Genomic DNA, 14,490 nt, shown 5'->3' on the forward strand with positions numbered 1-14,490 from the left:
CGTCAGATTCGATATTAAGCGAATGACGCCTGGCTTGCCAGACTCGAAACCATGGTCTCATTGGGCAGACAGCAGTCCAGGGCGGCGTATCAAAGACAGCCACACACCTCTCCAACACGAGGCTCAGTTTCCTTTAGGCAATGACAATAGCGAGGGGAACACTGAGGAATATAATATTTGACGATTAAAATGGAATAAAAGCATATATAGATATGCCAACCCCACTGGGTGAGATCAAATTCTTCATAGCGGGAGATCTACCTTATTTTTGATCTGATCTGCAGACCTTCTCTATGCTATAGTCGAGGAGGCCTTACCTCCGACCATTGTCTTTGTTATCATGTCTCCCTCATCGAGGGACAGGCTTCTCCCGTCCATTCAGGCGCTGTTGCACAGTTGTGCCAGGGCCACTATACTAGCCTCCGAGGTGCAATTCGAGGAAGATTTAAGCACGTCGCAGGATCAAACTCTCGCCGTCCTCATCAGCTTGGATCTTGAGATAAAGCGCCTGCTCCGGCATATCCTGCAGCCGATAAAACTGTCAATCCCCCTCTTCACGTCCGCCCTCTCGGGTTCTACCTGGGCACTTGACCTATTTGAGCGGCGGTTGCAATTGTACCGACTCTCCAGTTACGGCAGACAGTATGTCTCTAACTCGTGGACCCCACTTATTGAGACGCTACAACAATATACCATGAATCTCCAAATATTGACTGGCACTTCGGATTCGGATTCGTAAGTCACCGGGTGCGTGAATGATGCCAATTTCGTGGCTGACTTAGGTCTACGATATAGTCTTGACGCCGTTTCCGATGATCGTTCGCTTCAAAGATTGTTCGAGAGCCAAAATAACGACGTGCAACAGGAACTGGAAGCTCAAATTCGATATGAAGGGCAACAGTGGGATGGTTCTCTTGACACACCAGGCTATCTAGACGTACAGCAGGAGTACCCGCCATCCACCTATGCTACCCCACCAAGCAGTGTCATTGATGGAGATATCCATGACGACCTTCCAGCCATTCCTGGACCTCCTCTCCAAGCTCCAAATCACTTATCCAAGGAACAACACTATCAAGCTGCTGTAGAGCATGGTCGGGAGAAGGAGCGTGCGAAGATCTACGAAACTCTGAAAACTGTCTGGCTACCCGAGCGTGAAGCCCCGGAAAAGCGATGGAGCCACCTGGTACGCGCAATTAAATTGGACTCCGTGGATGGCGTCAACCTCCTTCTTAATCTGGGTATGGATGTGAATCAAAGGTGCGAGAACAATTTGCCGTTGTGTCTGGCAGCCAAGCATGGACGTGACAGAATAGTGGAAATCCTCTTAGAACGAGGGGCGGAGATTGAGAAGCGAAGTGATTACGGCAGCACCGCGCTCCTGTCTGCGGCTGGAGCTGGCCATGTTTCTACCATCGCCCTTCTGTTGAATAGGAAAGCAAACACAGAAGCTAGAAGTACTTCGCCTTTTCATATGGGATATACACCGTTAATGAGGGCGGTGAAATCCGGCCATATGCGTGCGATCCAAGTGCTTGTCGAGGGACGTGCGTGTGTTGCGACCCAGAGTGACGCAGGGGAGTCTTTGTTACACGTTGCCCTACAGGACGGCCGTAAAGAGATCATCGAAGAGGTTTTTAGGCTGAAACCTCCCATTGGGATTGCGGACAGGAATGGTAACACGGAGTTGCATGTCGCCGCCACGCAGGGTTTAGTTGACGCATCTAGGCGACTCGTGGGGCAGATGAGGAGTCTTGTACGAACAGCAAATCATAAACAGGAGATACCATTGCACTGTGCAGTGATTGCTGGAAGACGCGAATTAGTTAAGCTGCTTCTCAGTGAAGGAGCGTCGGTTGAGTGGCCAGACAAAAATGGGAAAACCCCATTGCATCTCGCCGTGGAAGCAGAGTATCAGGAGATCGTTCGGCTGCTCCTCAACGCGAATGCGTCCCCATGTACGGTAGACCGAGACGGAAAGACTCCAATCCACTATGCCGTCGATTTGTCCAATAAAGACATTGTGCAGCTACTCGCGGAAAATATGCCTGAGGACCGGAACGAAGAAACGCCCCTTCACTACGCTGTGAAGTCCCTGAATGTTGAGATTGTGCGTGTGCTGCTGTTGCACAAGGCGAAAGCTAACTGCAAGGATAGGGCTGGTAAAGTATCGCTCGAATATGTTATGGAACTGCCCCTATCGGACGAGGAGACTGCCATCCATCTCATTCAGGAGTTCTTACGGTCCCATGAAAAGGGACAGTCGTTCACAAGGAAGTATGGGTTTCCTGCACTATCTCAGGCAGCAAGAGAAGGCAGGGTGCCAGTCCTTCAAACGTTTTGTCAGCACGATCCGGGTCTCGCCAACGAGATTCCACCTGCGGACTCCGGTTTCGAGCCCCCCTTGCATGAGGCTATCAAAATGGGCCACAGTAAATCAACTGAAATGCTCTGCCGTTTACCAGACATAGACAAGAATATTCTTGACCACGAGGGGAACACACCACTCCACCAAGCCATAAAAAACCGGCGAGCCAGTCCGGGGTTGCTGGCTATGTTAATACGCTACGGAGCAGACAAGGATCGTCCTCATGCGACAACGGGTTTGCCGCCGCTTCATTTTGCCGTTCAATTGCAAAGCCTAAATGAGGTCAAAGAGCTTCTGACCGCCAAAGCAGATCCTGAAAAGCGTATAGAAGGAGAGCAATGCTCCTGTTGCAAGGATGACGAGAGACATGCCGACATGGATTCACATTGTGTCTTGCAGGCGATTCCCGTTCAGAACCGGACGCACGACTATCCTTTGATTAAACAAGCCCTGTCTCAAGCCATCCTAAGATCGGATCGTCCTAGATCTGTGTCGGCGCATGGTAACACGAAAAGAACCAAGAGAAGTTTGTACCGAATCGGTCCGCATATTTACATTGCGGCATGAGAAGCACGTGCATCGATGGTGTGAAGTGTAGTATATGTTTCTATGAATAACAGTTCGTGACATACGAGAGATAGGGTCATGTTCTTCCTACTACGTATCATTAATAACACTCTATTCTTTTCTCAAACATCCATAGTTCCCAACAGTCGGTCCCCAAAGGCGTCCAGACCTTGAGATAAGACCGAACTAGTCCAGGGGCTTCTACACGATAGCCATCATACATCGACAGGATATCTCGTTCCACCCTGCCGACGAATCTCGTCCATAATTTCCATAACGCGAAGAGTCTCCGACCACGGCATGAGCTCATTCTGCTTCCTGCCCGCCAGTACATCCAATGCCGTATTATCCGCCTCATAGATATACCCCCGCCCAATGCGCGGAAAATCAAACTTCTTGCCTCATTTCTCCGCCGCATTCTTCTCATAAACCGTAAATGAAAGGGGCATAGAAGCAGCCGGACCCTCAACATCAATATATCCCTTCGTCCCCTGAATGCGGGCAATATGAACCGGATCCCCAGGCATCATCGTCGTAGAGCTAACGATACCCTGCCTCCCAGAAGAAAGATACCTCAACAGCACCCCAGTCGTAACCTCCACGCCATGAAGATGCGTCTGAGTCGCCAACACCTGCGGAAGCTCCGACGCCCCAGGCGACTTCGGATCCAGAGTAAGCATAGCCCAAGTGAGGGCATAAACACCCAGATCAAGCAGCGAGCCCGCTCCCAGCGCCGGATCCCTGTACCGCGATGTCGGGGGTAAACTGGGGATATCGACGTCGAGGGCGAAATCCACGATCGTCCGAAAGACATCTCCAATCACCTTCTCCTCGTAGAGGAGTCTGCGTAGCTCGTGCACGAGCGGACGGTGGCGCAGCCACATTGCTTCGTGGACGTAGACGTTCTTTTCGGCTGCGGCGGCGAACACTTCCCTTGCTTCTGCGGCGTTCAGGGTGAAGGCTTTTTCGCAGAGGATGGGCTTGCCCGCGCGGATGGCGTCTAGGCAGTTTCGTTTGTGGAATGAGTGCGGGGTGCCGATGTAGACTACGTCTACGTTTGGGTCGTTGTAGACTTCTTCGTAGGAGGCGTAGATTGTAGGCGTGCTTTGGGGACAGTACTTGGCTGCGAACTGTTGGCCTTTTTCGAGGGCTGAGGAGCCGATGGCTTGTACTATGTGTTTGACTTTGGGGGTTTCCTGGGGTGTCACTAGGTCTTCGACGAACCAGGATGAAATCAGACCCGTGGCTGGAGGGGATTGTTAGCTTGGTGTTCGTCTATTGTAGAGGGTGAAAGGCTGACTGATTATTCCCCACCGGATGGAAGGGAGTTCGGACATGGCTGGTAATTCGTAATGTAAGTGTGATTTAGTAGGTGATTGTTGAATGTGGTGTCTCTCGCTGGAAGCTGGTTTATAACCTGAGGCCGGAAATTGATTTCCATTGCCGTTCTTACTTACCGAAACTAGAAATACCACCAATTATACGTGGAGTCTCAAGTCACGAGTTCAAAGCCACAAGTCTAACCAGAGAAGGGAAATTCAAACCCCGTCCCATAGGATCCGCTATATCTATATGAACCCAGGGTGCATAAAACAATAGTCTTCAAATTAGGATTCTTTTGTCTTCGTGTACTGTACAGAGTTAAACCTGGCGAGACATATCGTATTATCTAGACAGGCGTGACCGCAATCTTGACGCCATTTGAGTCCACAGGGCCCGCTCGCATGATAGGAATATAGCCGTTAACGTCGCGGTTCTCAACTGCCTTAGAGCGCTGACAGAATCGCGCAACGACATAGCTGGCCTCAGTTGTGACTAACAGCTGAGCAGGATAACGTCTAGGACCACCACTGTGGGGTACGAAGTCCCAGTACGGACGAAGTCCAAACCATCGTTCCGATTTGAACTCATCGGCATCCTCCCCCCACACGTCCTTATCCCGATGCATGACGTTGTTGTTGACTTGAACCACATCGCCCTGTGAAGCCATACTGGCCACCAAAGACGAGAGGGAAGGTAGTGAAGCACAGGTATAGATAGCTATAGACAACGGCGGCGTCCAATGACAACAAAAGGACAATGGGAGACATGAGCATCTTAAGAGGGCGCCAGATGGAGAAAGCACACAATTGACCTGGTTTTTTGCCAGTGTCTAGCGCCGAGCGCAAATCTGGGTTACCTGTCTCCCTTCGCAGACGCTCTGTCTTGCGCCTCAGTAGTACGTAGGGGTACTTACGAGAGCATTGTCATCATCGACACGATGGCAATTGCTACCGTTTTGTTCGCAGTCGACCAGTTCATGGGGGTTCTCTAGGTCGTCAGGACCATCAAAATTCACCACATTGGGGTCGTTCGCCTCTTTGGCCGACTGGTTCTCGCCGGATGAGTGCTCAACATCGGTATTGAGATGGTGATGGGGCTTGTTGTCCGATGCATTTGGTTTCTCTGTGTCGGCCATGGTAAACTATCGTAACTGCTATAATATTGGCGCAAGGCAATGCAGGAACTGGAAGCCCAACAGATATTCCACGATGGGTTCGAACGTACTGACAAGGGATTGCAGTCTCCAGTAATGATGATAGGTCTGAAAGACCCTGACCGAATATACCCCTAATGTGATATTATCCACCTGCCTATTGCCAAAGCAACTGCCAATGCGTTGCAAAGGATGGACGAACAAATGTATAGGCGAAGGCTTTCATAGACAGCTATAGCAAGCTTGCTGCTCCGCGGACAGATCAGTGCAGGGGTGCTATTGAATATTGCGAAGCGCTTATCTCCGCGGAAATTCCGTGGATGGATACAAGTATACCTGACTCGTATATTCTTCTATCTCCTGCGAGGAGTTGGAAACTTGCTATTATAAAATAGCTCCTCATGAATTATATGGAGAAACTCTTGCGGTCTAAATAGAAAGACTGGTGATATTGTAAGGATAAGGTAGGAGAGATACTATATAATGTACCTCGCCTGGCTGTGGTGACTGTAGTTATCTGATCTTCCCATCTGATTATGATACTAATATCGTTCCCATAAGCACAGCCTATAGAAAGATGCAGTGATGGAGCCTGTGGGACAGCTCGTGAGTGGTTCTGGAGAAGTGCACTGAGATCCTTCAAGTTTACAACTGACGTCTCGTGGTAAGACATTTTTGATGGGAAAGTATTGAACTAATAGAAATTATGCTTGGAATACTCCACTAGCGGTACGTTATTTTTGTTTATAGGTCTAGTACCTTTAGCATTTATTATAGCATTCTCAGTTGAACATGTGCAAGTACCATATTAAGGTTAACCAGAGATAGACATTACGATCACTCGTAGTCTTCACTGCCCTTTGGCTAGCCAGAAATACGGCAACATGAATCCTCATCGGATCTTGTAGACAATCGACAATAGCACGAAGCAGTGATAGGAACATCCGCCTTGAGTAGGGCAGCATCGCGCTGGGTACGGATGAGCAAAGCTTCCGAAGTCTTCCCAGAGCGTACAAAGCATTCGTAAAGCCCATGTAAGCCCCAAACATTGTTGAGCCGCGCACGCCGGCGTGGCAACGTATCAGAAAAACCAAGATCCTCTCTATAAACGACCTCTGCTTCTGCAATATTATTTTGCTCCAGCAACAGAGCACCAAGGGCGTGGCGTACCGGCTGCATCCAGGGAGGTGTATCAGTATAAGGCAACGAGTCTTCCAGTTGCACAGCTTTTCTTAAGTTAGAAAATGCTAGGTCATAATTTCCTTTGCGATATTCCAGCTCCCCCTTTAACATGGCTGACGCGATACGTAGGACATCAACTTCCTTGCTAGGCAGGCTATTGAGACGGGTTGCCGGTACTGCAGCCCGCGCAACTTCAAATTGGGCTAGGGCTGTCTCAGCTTCGTCAATACGGTCCAGAACGCCTAATGCAATTCCACGGGCATAGAGAAGCATAGCGATAGTGGAACAGAAAAGCTCACGGTCTGATGGGAGCTCCAACTGCAGGATATCGTCCCACCGGCCGAATCGCACCAGGACATGTGCCAAAGCCCCGAGGTAGCTCTCTGCCCAGTCAGCCATAGGAGGAGATGACACAGATAGAACCTCGGGAGTAAGGATTTCCCAAAGATGCTTAGCAGCCGACAAAGCCTCGGCTTGATACCCAAGCATAATGGCTGCATATAATTTGGCATAAACGTTGTGTGCTCGATACATTATATAGAAGACGGAGCTTGACTCATTATTGGAGAAGTATCGATTATCCGCCAACATAGCATCGTGATTTGAATGCATTGCACGGCAGTAATCACCACAGGCGATATCGATGTGAGTTGCCATATGCATCAGGTGGGAGCCATCGGGGACGAGGTGGCGCAGAGTGTCCGCGGCGGATAATGCCAGCTCGGGGAACGGGGACATCTCCATCAAGTGGATATACATATGGCAGAAAGCAGGATGGGTTTTGCCACTGTCCTTGGCCATAGCAGATTCCAGGACGGCGCGAGCTTCAGTTGTGCAGTTGCTGGTGGGTTTCCCTGTATCCAGATCCCACAGGTCTCGGGCTCTAGTGCAGACTAGTGCTTCGGCAAATAAAGCTACGACATCGAGGTCGTCTCTGTTTGACTCATATACCGATCGCATTGCGTTGGCGTAGGCGTGGTCTAACGGTGTCAAGTCACTCGGAATCTCAAGCGATGGAAACCGTGCTGAAAGAGCATCGCACAAGGCGCGCTCTACGGGGTCAGCCTTTCTGGCCAGCTGTATAGCTCGAGATAGCGCTGCTTTTGCTTTGGGTATGGTTTGTTCCAGGTCCAACCGATCAAATCGAGACCAGGCTTTGTTATAATTAGGGCCTAATGCGTACGCTATTCCCCACCAGGCCATTGCACAACTCGGGGCGTATACTGTTGCTTTTTCAAAGCAACGTACTGCTTCTTCGTGATTGAAGGCGTAAGACCATTGAAGCCCTCGGTTGAACCATAGTTGGGCATCCGGTGACACAGTTGTTATCTGTCGAGAATGTGTACCCAATTCATAGTACTCTTCTGAACGAGCGATCTGGGATGAGTCCATTTTGCTTGTCACTCCTCTGCTCTCCATATATGAATAGCAATCGTCAATGAAGGTGAGACCTGGGTCTTGAAATCGAGAATTGTAGAGGCTGTATGTGTCACAACATTGTGCATGCCTGCGATCCACATATTTGTAATCCGGCCCGGTGGGCAATCGTGGATCCAATCTTCCCTTGAGATATTGTGGCGTTAAACCACAAGATCGATCCCAGTGGGTCCATGGTCGGGGATCCGCAAAGCAGATATCGATTGAAACTCCCTACCAGGAAAAGGTCTACGGCAAGTTTCGCCGTGCGGAACTGGTTTGCCAACGAGTCAATCGTCCCCACATTATCGCCGACACGAAGGAGATAGGGACGCCGAAGTCAATCCCAAACTACCGTCGGAGCTATAAGCCCTAATATGAGTTGGACTATTTAGCAAGGCCTTCGCTATTTTATTCATGTTGTACTTTCATTCCATCAAGAAGGCTCTGAAGTTATAATGTTTAGCGCAATGGAAGACCCAGTTATGAGGCAGCGTGAAAAGACATGTAGGATAATCTCGATTCCTGAGAGATGCAGATGGCGACGGTACCTAAACCAGGTGATAAAGAAGTTGTGGTCAGGTTTCACGTCATGTATCTGAATGGCCGTGACCTTTTCATTCCGCAGGTGATATTTTGTCTACGTGTATACATAATATGACATTTTGCGAACCGAAAGAAGTATTTTCCAACATACATTTGTAGTAAAGTGGTGTTATTGAACCGAGTTAAGGATTCAGCCGTTGGACTTTTATAACATACTAATATATTGCTTATGATTATCTCTTCAAATATATGTCCCAGTGTTCGTATTTATCTAGCAGATTAGTCACTCTACTGGGTCTATCAAAAGCACCAGGCCTGTATTCAGGTTAAACGTCGGGTGAGTGTTCAGCTAAGCCGTCATCCAACATGGCCAGATGAGGATCCTGCCAAAGCTCAGGTAGGAAGCTGAGCTGCATCCCCCAAGAATATAACAGAGGGTTTGGGGACCCGTTTAAACCCGATACTGGTGTTGCTGTACCAGTATCCATTGAGTCACCATGGTTAGAATATGGAAAGCTTGAGCTATCCTCATTGTTCTTGGCTGTAGCTAAAGGTCCAGCGGAGCTTTCTTGAGGGGCGTTTTGTGAAGCAGCAGTTGCATTGTTGACAGCTCGAAGTGCAACTTGGTAATACAGCCGAGTGATATGATAAGGAACGGCACTTTCGCAGTTTGGATCGTGCTTTTCAAAGAACCTGATCACCGTGCCCAGAAGATCTAAATCCTCGCGGGCCTGCGGGGCAGTTTTGTTTTCCAAAATGCTGATAAGTAGGATATCGACGTTCCATGCGATGTGATATACCAGGTATCTATTAAGCCTTTTAGTACTTCCTTCATTGCGGGTGTTTCTACAGGATTGTGGCCACTTACATAGTGAAGGGGTGGCCTTGGTCATGATAGTTCAGTAAGGAAATCGAGGCCCGCGCGGCACTAACGCACAATGCAACACTAGAGATGACCAAGTCACTCTCTTCGTAATGATTCCAGAGAGGGACAGCCTTGCTGAAAACCACGGAGTGAATAGATATAAGAAGTTGAAAGTAACAGAAATGGAGTACGGTTAGAGGCATCAATCGCATGTCATCCAAGCCAGTTAAAGGAGTTTGGGGTCGAGCCATATCAGGAATGTTCTGCCTCCAACTTTGTAACTCTTCATCGAGCTCCATCACTGCGACATATAACTGTTCTGGAGATTGTGCAGACGCCCGTGGCGAGCGAAGCTTGTCATAGACTTTGTTTTGGATATTCGCCAGGATGACCTGCTCACGGAGCCAGTTCATTGTGGATCCATCGTCAAACCTTAGCGTGTTCCGCCCATCTTCGGGATCCTCCTCTGGTAGACAGGAAATCAGGTCGCTCGTAAGTGAGGGCGGCTTTGAATGGTACATGGCCAAGTCTTGGTCGAGTATAAAGGCATGATAGAGCAGTATTTTTTCGTGTAGAGCTGTTGAGCTATCTTGAGGGGGCAGAGGATGGTGGTAGCCAGCCATGAGGATCGACTGAATGGCAGCTCCGAGGACCGTGGCTGAAGGATGGCTTCTTGATGTGTATACAAGGTACATGGTCTATGAACAATTAGCAAGGAAGGTCTCGTTCTAAGGACCAGGATCAGGACCATGAAAAGCATTGTGGCAATGCTAGCCTTATGCGGGCTCTGCATCATCATCACAGGCAGGATACTGAAAGCATTTTCGAAACACTTTTCGGCTGCATCTGGTCGCATATTGTCAAATTTGCGTAGCGATTGGGCTAGAACAATGTTGAAGGCTGCGTATGAGGTGGCATCCAAGAAGGATTGGCCATCGAGATGTCTTTGAAGTATCCCATCTAAGTAATCATCTTCGAATAAATGAAGGGCGTTGTTGAAGGTGGTAGCAAAGTCTGGTACATATGAGACTTTTGTGTAATACTGCAAATGCACAGAGGCCATTACCTTTGAAGCATGTTTTGATCATATCATTGGAAGGTAAAGGATGGTTGACCCGCCCTTCGAAGTTTCCCAAAGGTGCTTTTCTTGGAATCTTCAGGCCGGATAGGAGGGAGCTAAAGCTTTCATCGCCTACCAGTGCATTAATCCAACGGATGCCTTCGGGAGAGAGGATAGAGCATGATCCTGTTAAATGGTGTTGCATTAGTTATAGCCGCCATGTTTTGAGCCTTTCTTCCAGTGCTCCAATTACCTATACACAATCTCTCCCCATTCCTGTCCTTCATGTCAAGAGACATCGACCTATCCTCGTGCGAGCAGAGGTTAATAGTTAACGGACTTTGGGTGGGCCCCAGAGAGAGCCCCGTAGTCTGCCGAGTGAATTGTCCCGCCACGTTATGGAGATATTCGCGTCTCATTTGACTAGTGGGTAGATGCATGGATTCCGAGATCAAACGCTCCATGTTCTCCAATCGCTGAGTTAGAGCACGATAGGACCTATGCCACACGATGAGCACGATGTAACCAATTTTCTGGGTATGATGCAGTGCATGAGTGGTACATTCTATGGTTTGGGGGACGCTGCCTTATATTACTGTACTGGCAGCTATCCCCTCGCTCTTTACACCGTGCGCAAGACGGGCGATTCCCGTCGCATCTAACCTAGAACAATCAGGGTTAGAGCGATACGGTCGTAATCCCGAAGGCAGAGTGGACTACCTTGCGCGTACGGCATGGGATGCAAGCCCATCTTGACTTGAGTTCTTTATTTGAGTCTGAATTCTCCATTGTGGAGGCCCAGCACTTGTGTTGTTGGCTGGAAGAAAAGATTGTCATCGACTTCCGTTAATATAAATTTGGTTTCGAATCGACACCAGATCATCTGACCGCCCCACTTTTTTTCCAGGCGGCCCTTAGGCCATATTCCTATGTCAGTGTTTGTTCCATGTATACTATATTGACTATTGACATAATTCTCTAGGATCGTTAAAGTATGATGTAATACCATCCAACACTTTTGAAAGATCTTTATTCTCTGTCTATGAACATGATTATATAACCGCTTCTCTCACTTCTCTATTCCTCACCCTATCTTTGAGTCTCTTCCTCTACATTCTGAACTTCTTCAGTACTATTATCGCCTTCTTGATCCATATCCACGTTTTCCAGCGCAAAGAAGAGAGGAAAAGAACGAAGAGGAGAAAGTTACCCGAAATGTATTTGACGATAAAGGAGACGATTTGTTGTCGACCTTTTTGAGTATCTGAGTATCGACTCGGAAATCCGAAATAAACGATCTATCGCTCATATCATCGAAGAGTGAGCCAGAATGGATGAAGGAAGTGCTATCACCAACCAGAAAAGCCATGTTGACGCTCGAATCAGAAACTTACGATCCCACGGAGCCATTCTGGAAGGTTGTAAAGATTAACCAAGCCCTTCATTTAACCAAGGCGAAAACCCTCTCAGCAGCAGAGCAATTAGTTGAGACGGAGAGGGATAGTGCCATTGATAAACTTGGGCGAGAACTTAAGAACCACGTTCTCGACAGCGCACATTATGAGGCATTACAAGACTATGTTATGCCGGTGACGGTGGAGACCACTACCGATGAGCTTCCCAATATCACACAAGAAGATGTTGCAGAGTTGCGCCAACAAGAAAATTGGCTTGATAACGATATCTTCCAGCCAAATAATCATGAACAGGCGTGCGAAAGGTGTGTCCCGCAAGCCCGCGGCTACCCGGGATGGTCCGGAGGGCTGTACTTAAAGTCTGGCAGCCATGCGCTATTTGGAGGTTCATGGAGATAATGTTAAGCAAACAAACAAGGGGTGCTATGATAGCTGATTCTATGGGACTAAGAAAGATATGGGAAGCAATCGGGGTAATCGGCGGTAGGTCTTAACAGGGGATTCTGCATGAGGCTTCTAGCTGATTCTTATTAGCGAGCGCGCTAGATAGAGCTGGCACTAAATAAGGGTGAAGACGTTCAGCGGAAGCCAACAATGGTGGTGGTTCCTCCACATCTCATTGAACAATGGATAGACGAGCTGGGAAGTGTCAGCGGCAGTCTGAAGTTTAGTGTATACTTGGAGATAACCGCCGACAAGGGGCAGTAGTGTCCGTATCCAGGGACGTCTAAGCTCAAAGCACAAGATATTCGGAAAGAACTATGATGGTACACATACCGTTGTCTTGACGGCATATAATACACTCGAGGCTCACTATGGCGTATCAGCGGTAACTCAATGCCATAAAGACAAATACTCAAGTAATTACCAACCGGGCGACACATTACCCGGTGACTTCCCCGTCAACATCAAAGGGTGCTTCGGTCTCGTCATATGCGACAAGGCCCAGTATGTTCGGAATAAAGGGTCCGGGATCTCGCTAAGCGTCTGGTGGCTGCAGTCAGACTTCAACTTACTCATAACGAGGACGCCCTTTTTCAACAATCGCACCCGAGATATGCTCGGATACTTGAAATTATGGACAATGGCATCGTCACTGCCAATTGGCAGTAATCGCACTATTGGGAAGGATATTCCACCCGCAAAGAAAATTCTCTACTGTCCCATGACAGATGAGGAGGACGACCACGTAAGTCTAGTTTCAGGTCTACGGCTTCTTCTTCTTCTTCTTTCTAACACAGTTCTATATGTTCTTTGATAGATGTTGGGGATAAGGTAGTCAAGGAGCGGCCTTGATGTCTATGGCATCTTGGTCGAGTGAGAAAATGTGACTAGTTTCCGAGCCCGTAGGTTGAGTTACGTTCCGACAAAGTAAAAGTCGCGTCGGTTCGCAATGTGATCCTGATATGACTGGAGAACTATTACTATCTACGAGCGTATCTATAGACGACTGAATTCTATTTCGTTTGTTGTGTGTGCATATTTATAGTCGTCTCGGAGATATCTCCGAGGCCGAGGAACCCTAACCCGCACGGCCCGACGCAGTAAATATGTACTATGCTAACTTCGGCAGAACCCATCATCGGTCTGGACTAGAGTGGTTAACAGGTCGGGTTTGGGTTCTGTATAGATACGAAGATCCATTCGCCCTTGAAGCAAAAGAATAATTTTAACAGGGGAAGTTGATCAAGCCACTTAAAATAGTGACTGAGTTGCTTGAATCTATCAACACGACTTTGGGAAGAAATCACTTAGGAAGAACAACAGCGCTAGGCCTAATTAGGCAGCGTCAACATATAGGCATCAAGTTGGGATTACATGTAACATTCAGTATGTTGGCTTATATCATTTTAATGAATGCTGGGTTGACAATCAATGACAACCCGGATATTTAATCCGTAGGGATCCCAGGAATGTGTGGGGGAACTTATGGCTGTTGTCGCACCACCCAATGCCTGCGGCTCGTGTTCCGATGAGCGTTTGACTGTATAGTTGGATATAACGTATATTGCAAATTCTAGTAACGTGGTTAAACAAATGATTGTAGTAGTACTACTCTCAAGCAGGGGGGAAAGCCCAGTCACGGGTGGACTTCTCGGTGGGCGAGAAGCCTTACACGGGGTTGTTACTGGATTCATGTACGGAGTACAAAGGAAGTTGATGTGACTGGTACTATGCACTCCCGTACTTTGGTCTAAAGGATGATCTACATTCCCCAGAGAATACGAGAATAGTCCGTCCTGGTTGCCTGAAATTCTGATCTGTTGATAATTCATCGCCTGAAGGAACGGGGCGGAGCTTCAGAAGGCAGTAGCCTCGTTCATTCCTTGCTGACCGGGCGTCCAGGGTCCCTGTGCCCTAAAGAAGAGTTTCGACAACTCAAGACATTAATCAAGACCCAAGTGTCAATTATATGTTGTGTTGTAGTGATCATTTGCCCGATGAGTATAGATCATGATCATTCGTTTCTATTATGGAGATAATGTGCGCTCTACTAAAAGTGCTAGGTAAAGGATGTTAGCCCCCTGGCAAGGCTGAACGACTTTGTTATGCTTCAGGAGCGTGGGAATGAAGTCAAGATCAAGGTTTCCAGCT

At 48.2% G+C, this 14,490-nt stretch overlaps 6 protein-coding genes across 6 annotated transcripts; 2 read left to right on the top strand and 4 right to left on the bottom strand.

The window, feature by feature from the left end:
- Window positions 1-340: 340 nt before the first annotated feature.
- AO090011000725 (ankyrin repeat domain-containing protein) lies at window positions 341-2,935 on the top strand (the record flags this gene model as incomplete). The annotated part of the gene is made up of 2 exons (XM_001826258.3): window positions 341-735; window positions 796-2,935. The coding sequence occupies 2 exons, from the start codon at window positions 341-343 to the stop codon at window positions 2,933-2,935; spliced, it is 2,535 nt and encodes an 844-aa protein (XP_001826310.3).
- A 401-nt stretch (window positions 2,936-3,336) lies between these two features.
- AO090011000726 (Gfo/Idh/MocA family protein) lies at window positions 3,337-4,272 on the bottom strand (the record flags this gene model as incomplete). Its single annotated transcript, XM_001826259.3, has 2 exons — window positions 3,337-4,181; window positions 4,236-4,272. 2 exons carry the CDS (start codon window positions 4,270-4,272, stop codon window positions 3,337-3,339), a joined length of 882 nt encoding a protein of 293 aa, XP_001826311.1.
- A 332-nt stretch (window positions 4,273-4,604) lies between these two features.
- AO090011000727 (uncharacterized protein) lies at window positions 4,605-5,393 on the bottom strand (the record flags this gene model as incomplete). The annotated part of the gene is made up of 2 exons (XM_023233076.1): window positions 4,605-5,069; window positions 5,172-5,393. 2 exons carry the CDS (start codon window positions 5,391-5,393, stop codon window positions 4,605-4,607), a joined length of 687 nt encoding a protein of 228 aa, XP_023093614.1.
- An 882-nt stretch (window positions 5,394-6,275) lies between these two features.
- AO090011000728 (uncharacterized protein) lies at window positions 6,276-7,985 on the bottom strand (the record flags this gene model as incomplete). The annotated part of the gene is made up of 1 exon (XM_023233077.1): window positions 6,276-7,985. One exon carries the CDS (start codon window positions 7,983-7,985, stop codon window positions 6,276-6,278), a length of 1,710 nt encoding a protein of 569 aa, XP_023093615.1.
- Window positions 7,986-8,881: 896 nt separating this feature from the next.
- AO090011000729 (fungal specific transcription factor domain-containing protein) lies at window positions 8,882-10,043 on the bottom strand (the record flags this gene model as incomplete). Its single annotated transcript, XM_001826262.3, has 2 exons — window positions 8,882-9,362; window positions 9,424-10,043. The coding sequence occupies 2 exons, from the start codon at window positions 10,041-10,043 to the stop codon at window positions 8,882-8,884; spliced, it is 1,101 nt and encodes a 366-aa protein (XP_001826314.3).
- A 1,804-nt stretch (window positions 10,044-11,847) lies between these two features.
- On the top strand, window positions 11,848-12,294 carry AO090011000730 (uncharacterized protein; the record flags this gene model as incomplete). Its single annotated transcript, XM_023233078.1, has 1 exon — window positions 11,848-12,294. The coding sequence occupies one exon, from the start codon at window positions 11,848-11,850 to the stop codon at window positions 12,292-12,294; it is 447 nt and encodes a 148-aa protein (XP_023093616.1).
- Window positions 12,295-14,490: the final 2,196 nt, after the last annotated feature.

This window comes from Aspergillus oryzae, chromosome 7 (genome assembly GCF_000184455.2).
Source record: "Aspergillus oryzae RIB40 DNA, chromosome 7".
Taxonomy (NCBI): Eukaryota; Fungi; Ascomycota; class Eurotiomycetes; order Eurotiales; family Aspergillaceae; genus Aspergillus; species Aspergillus oryzae.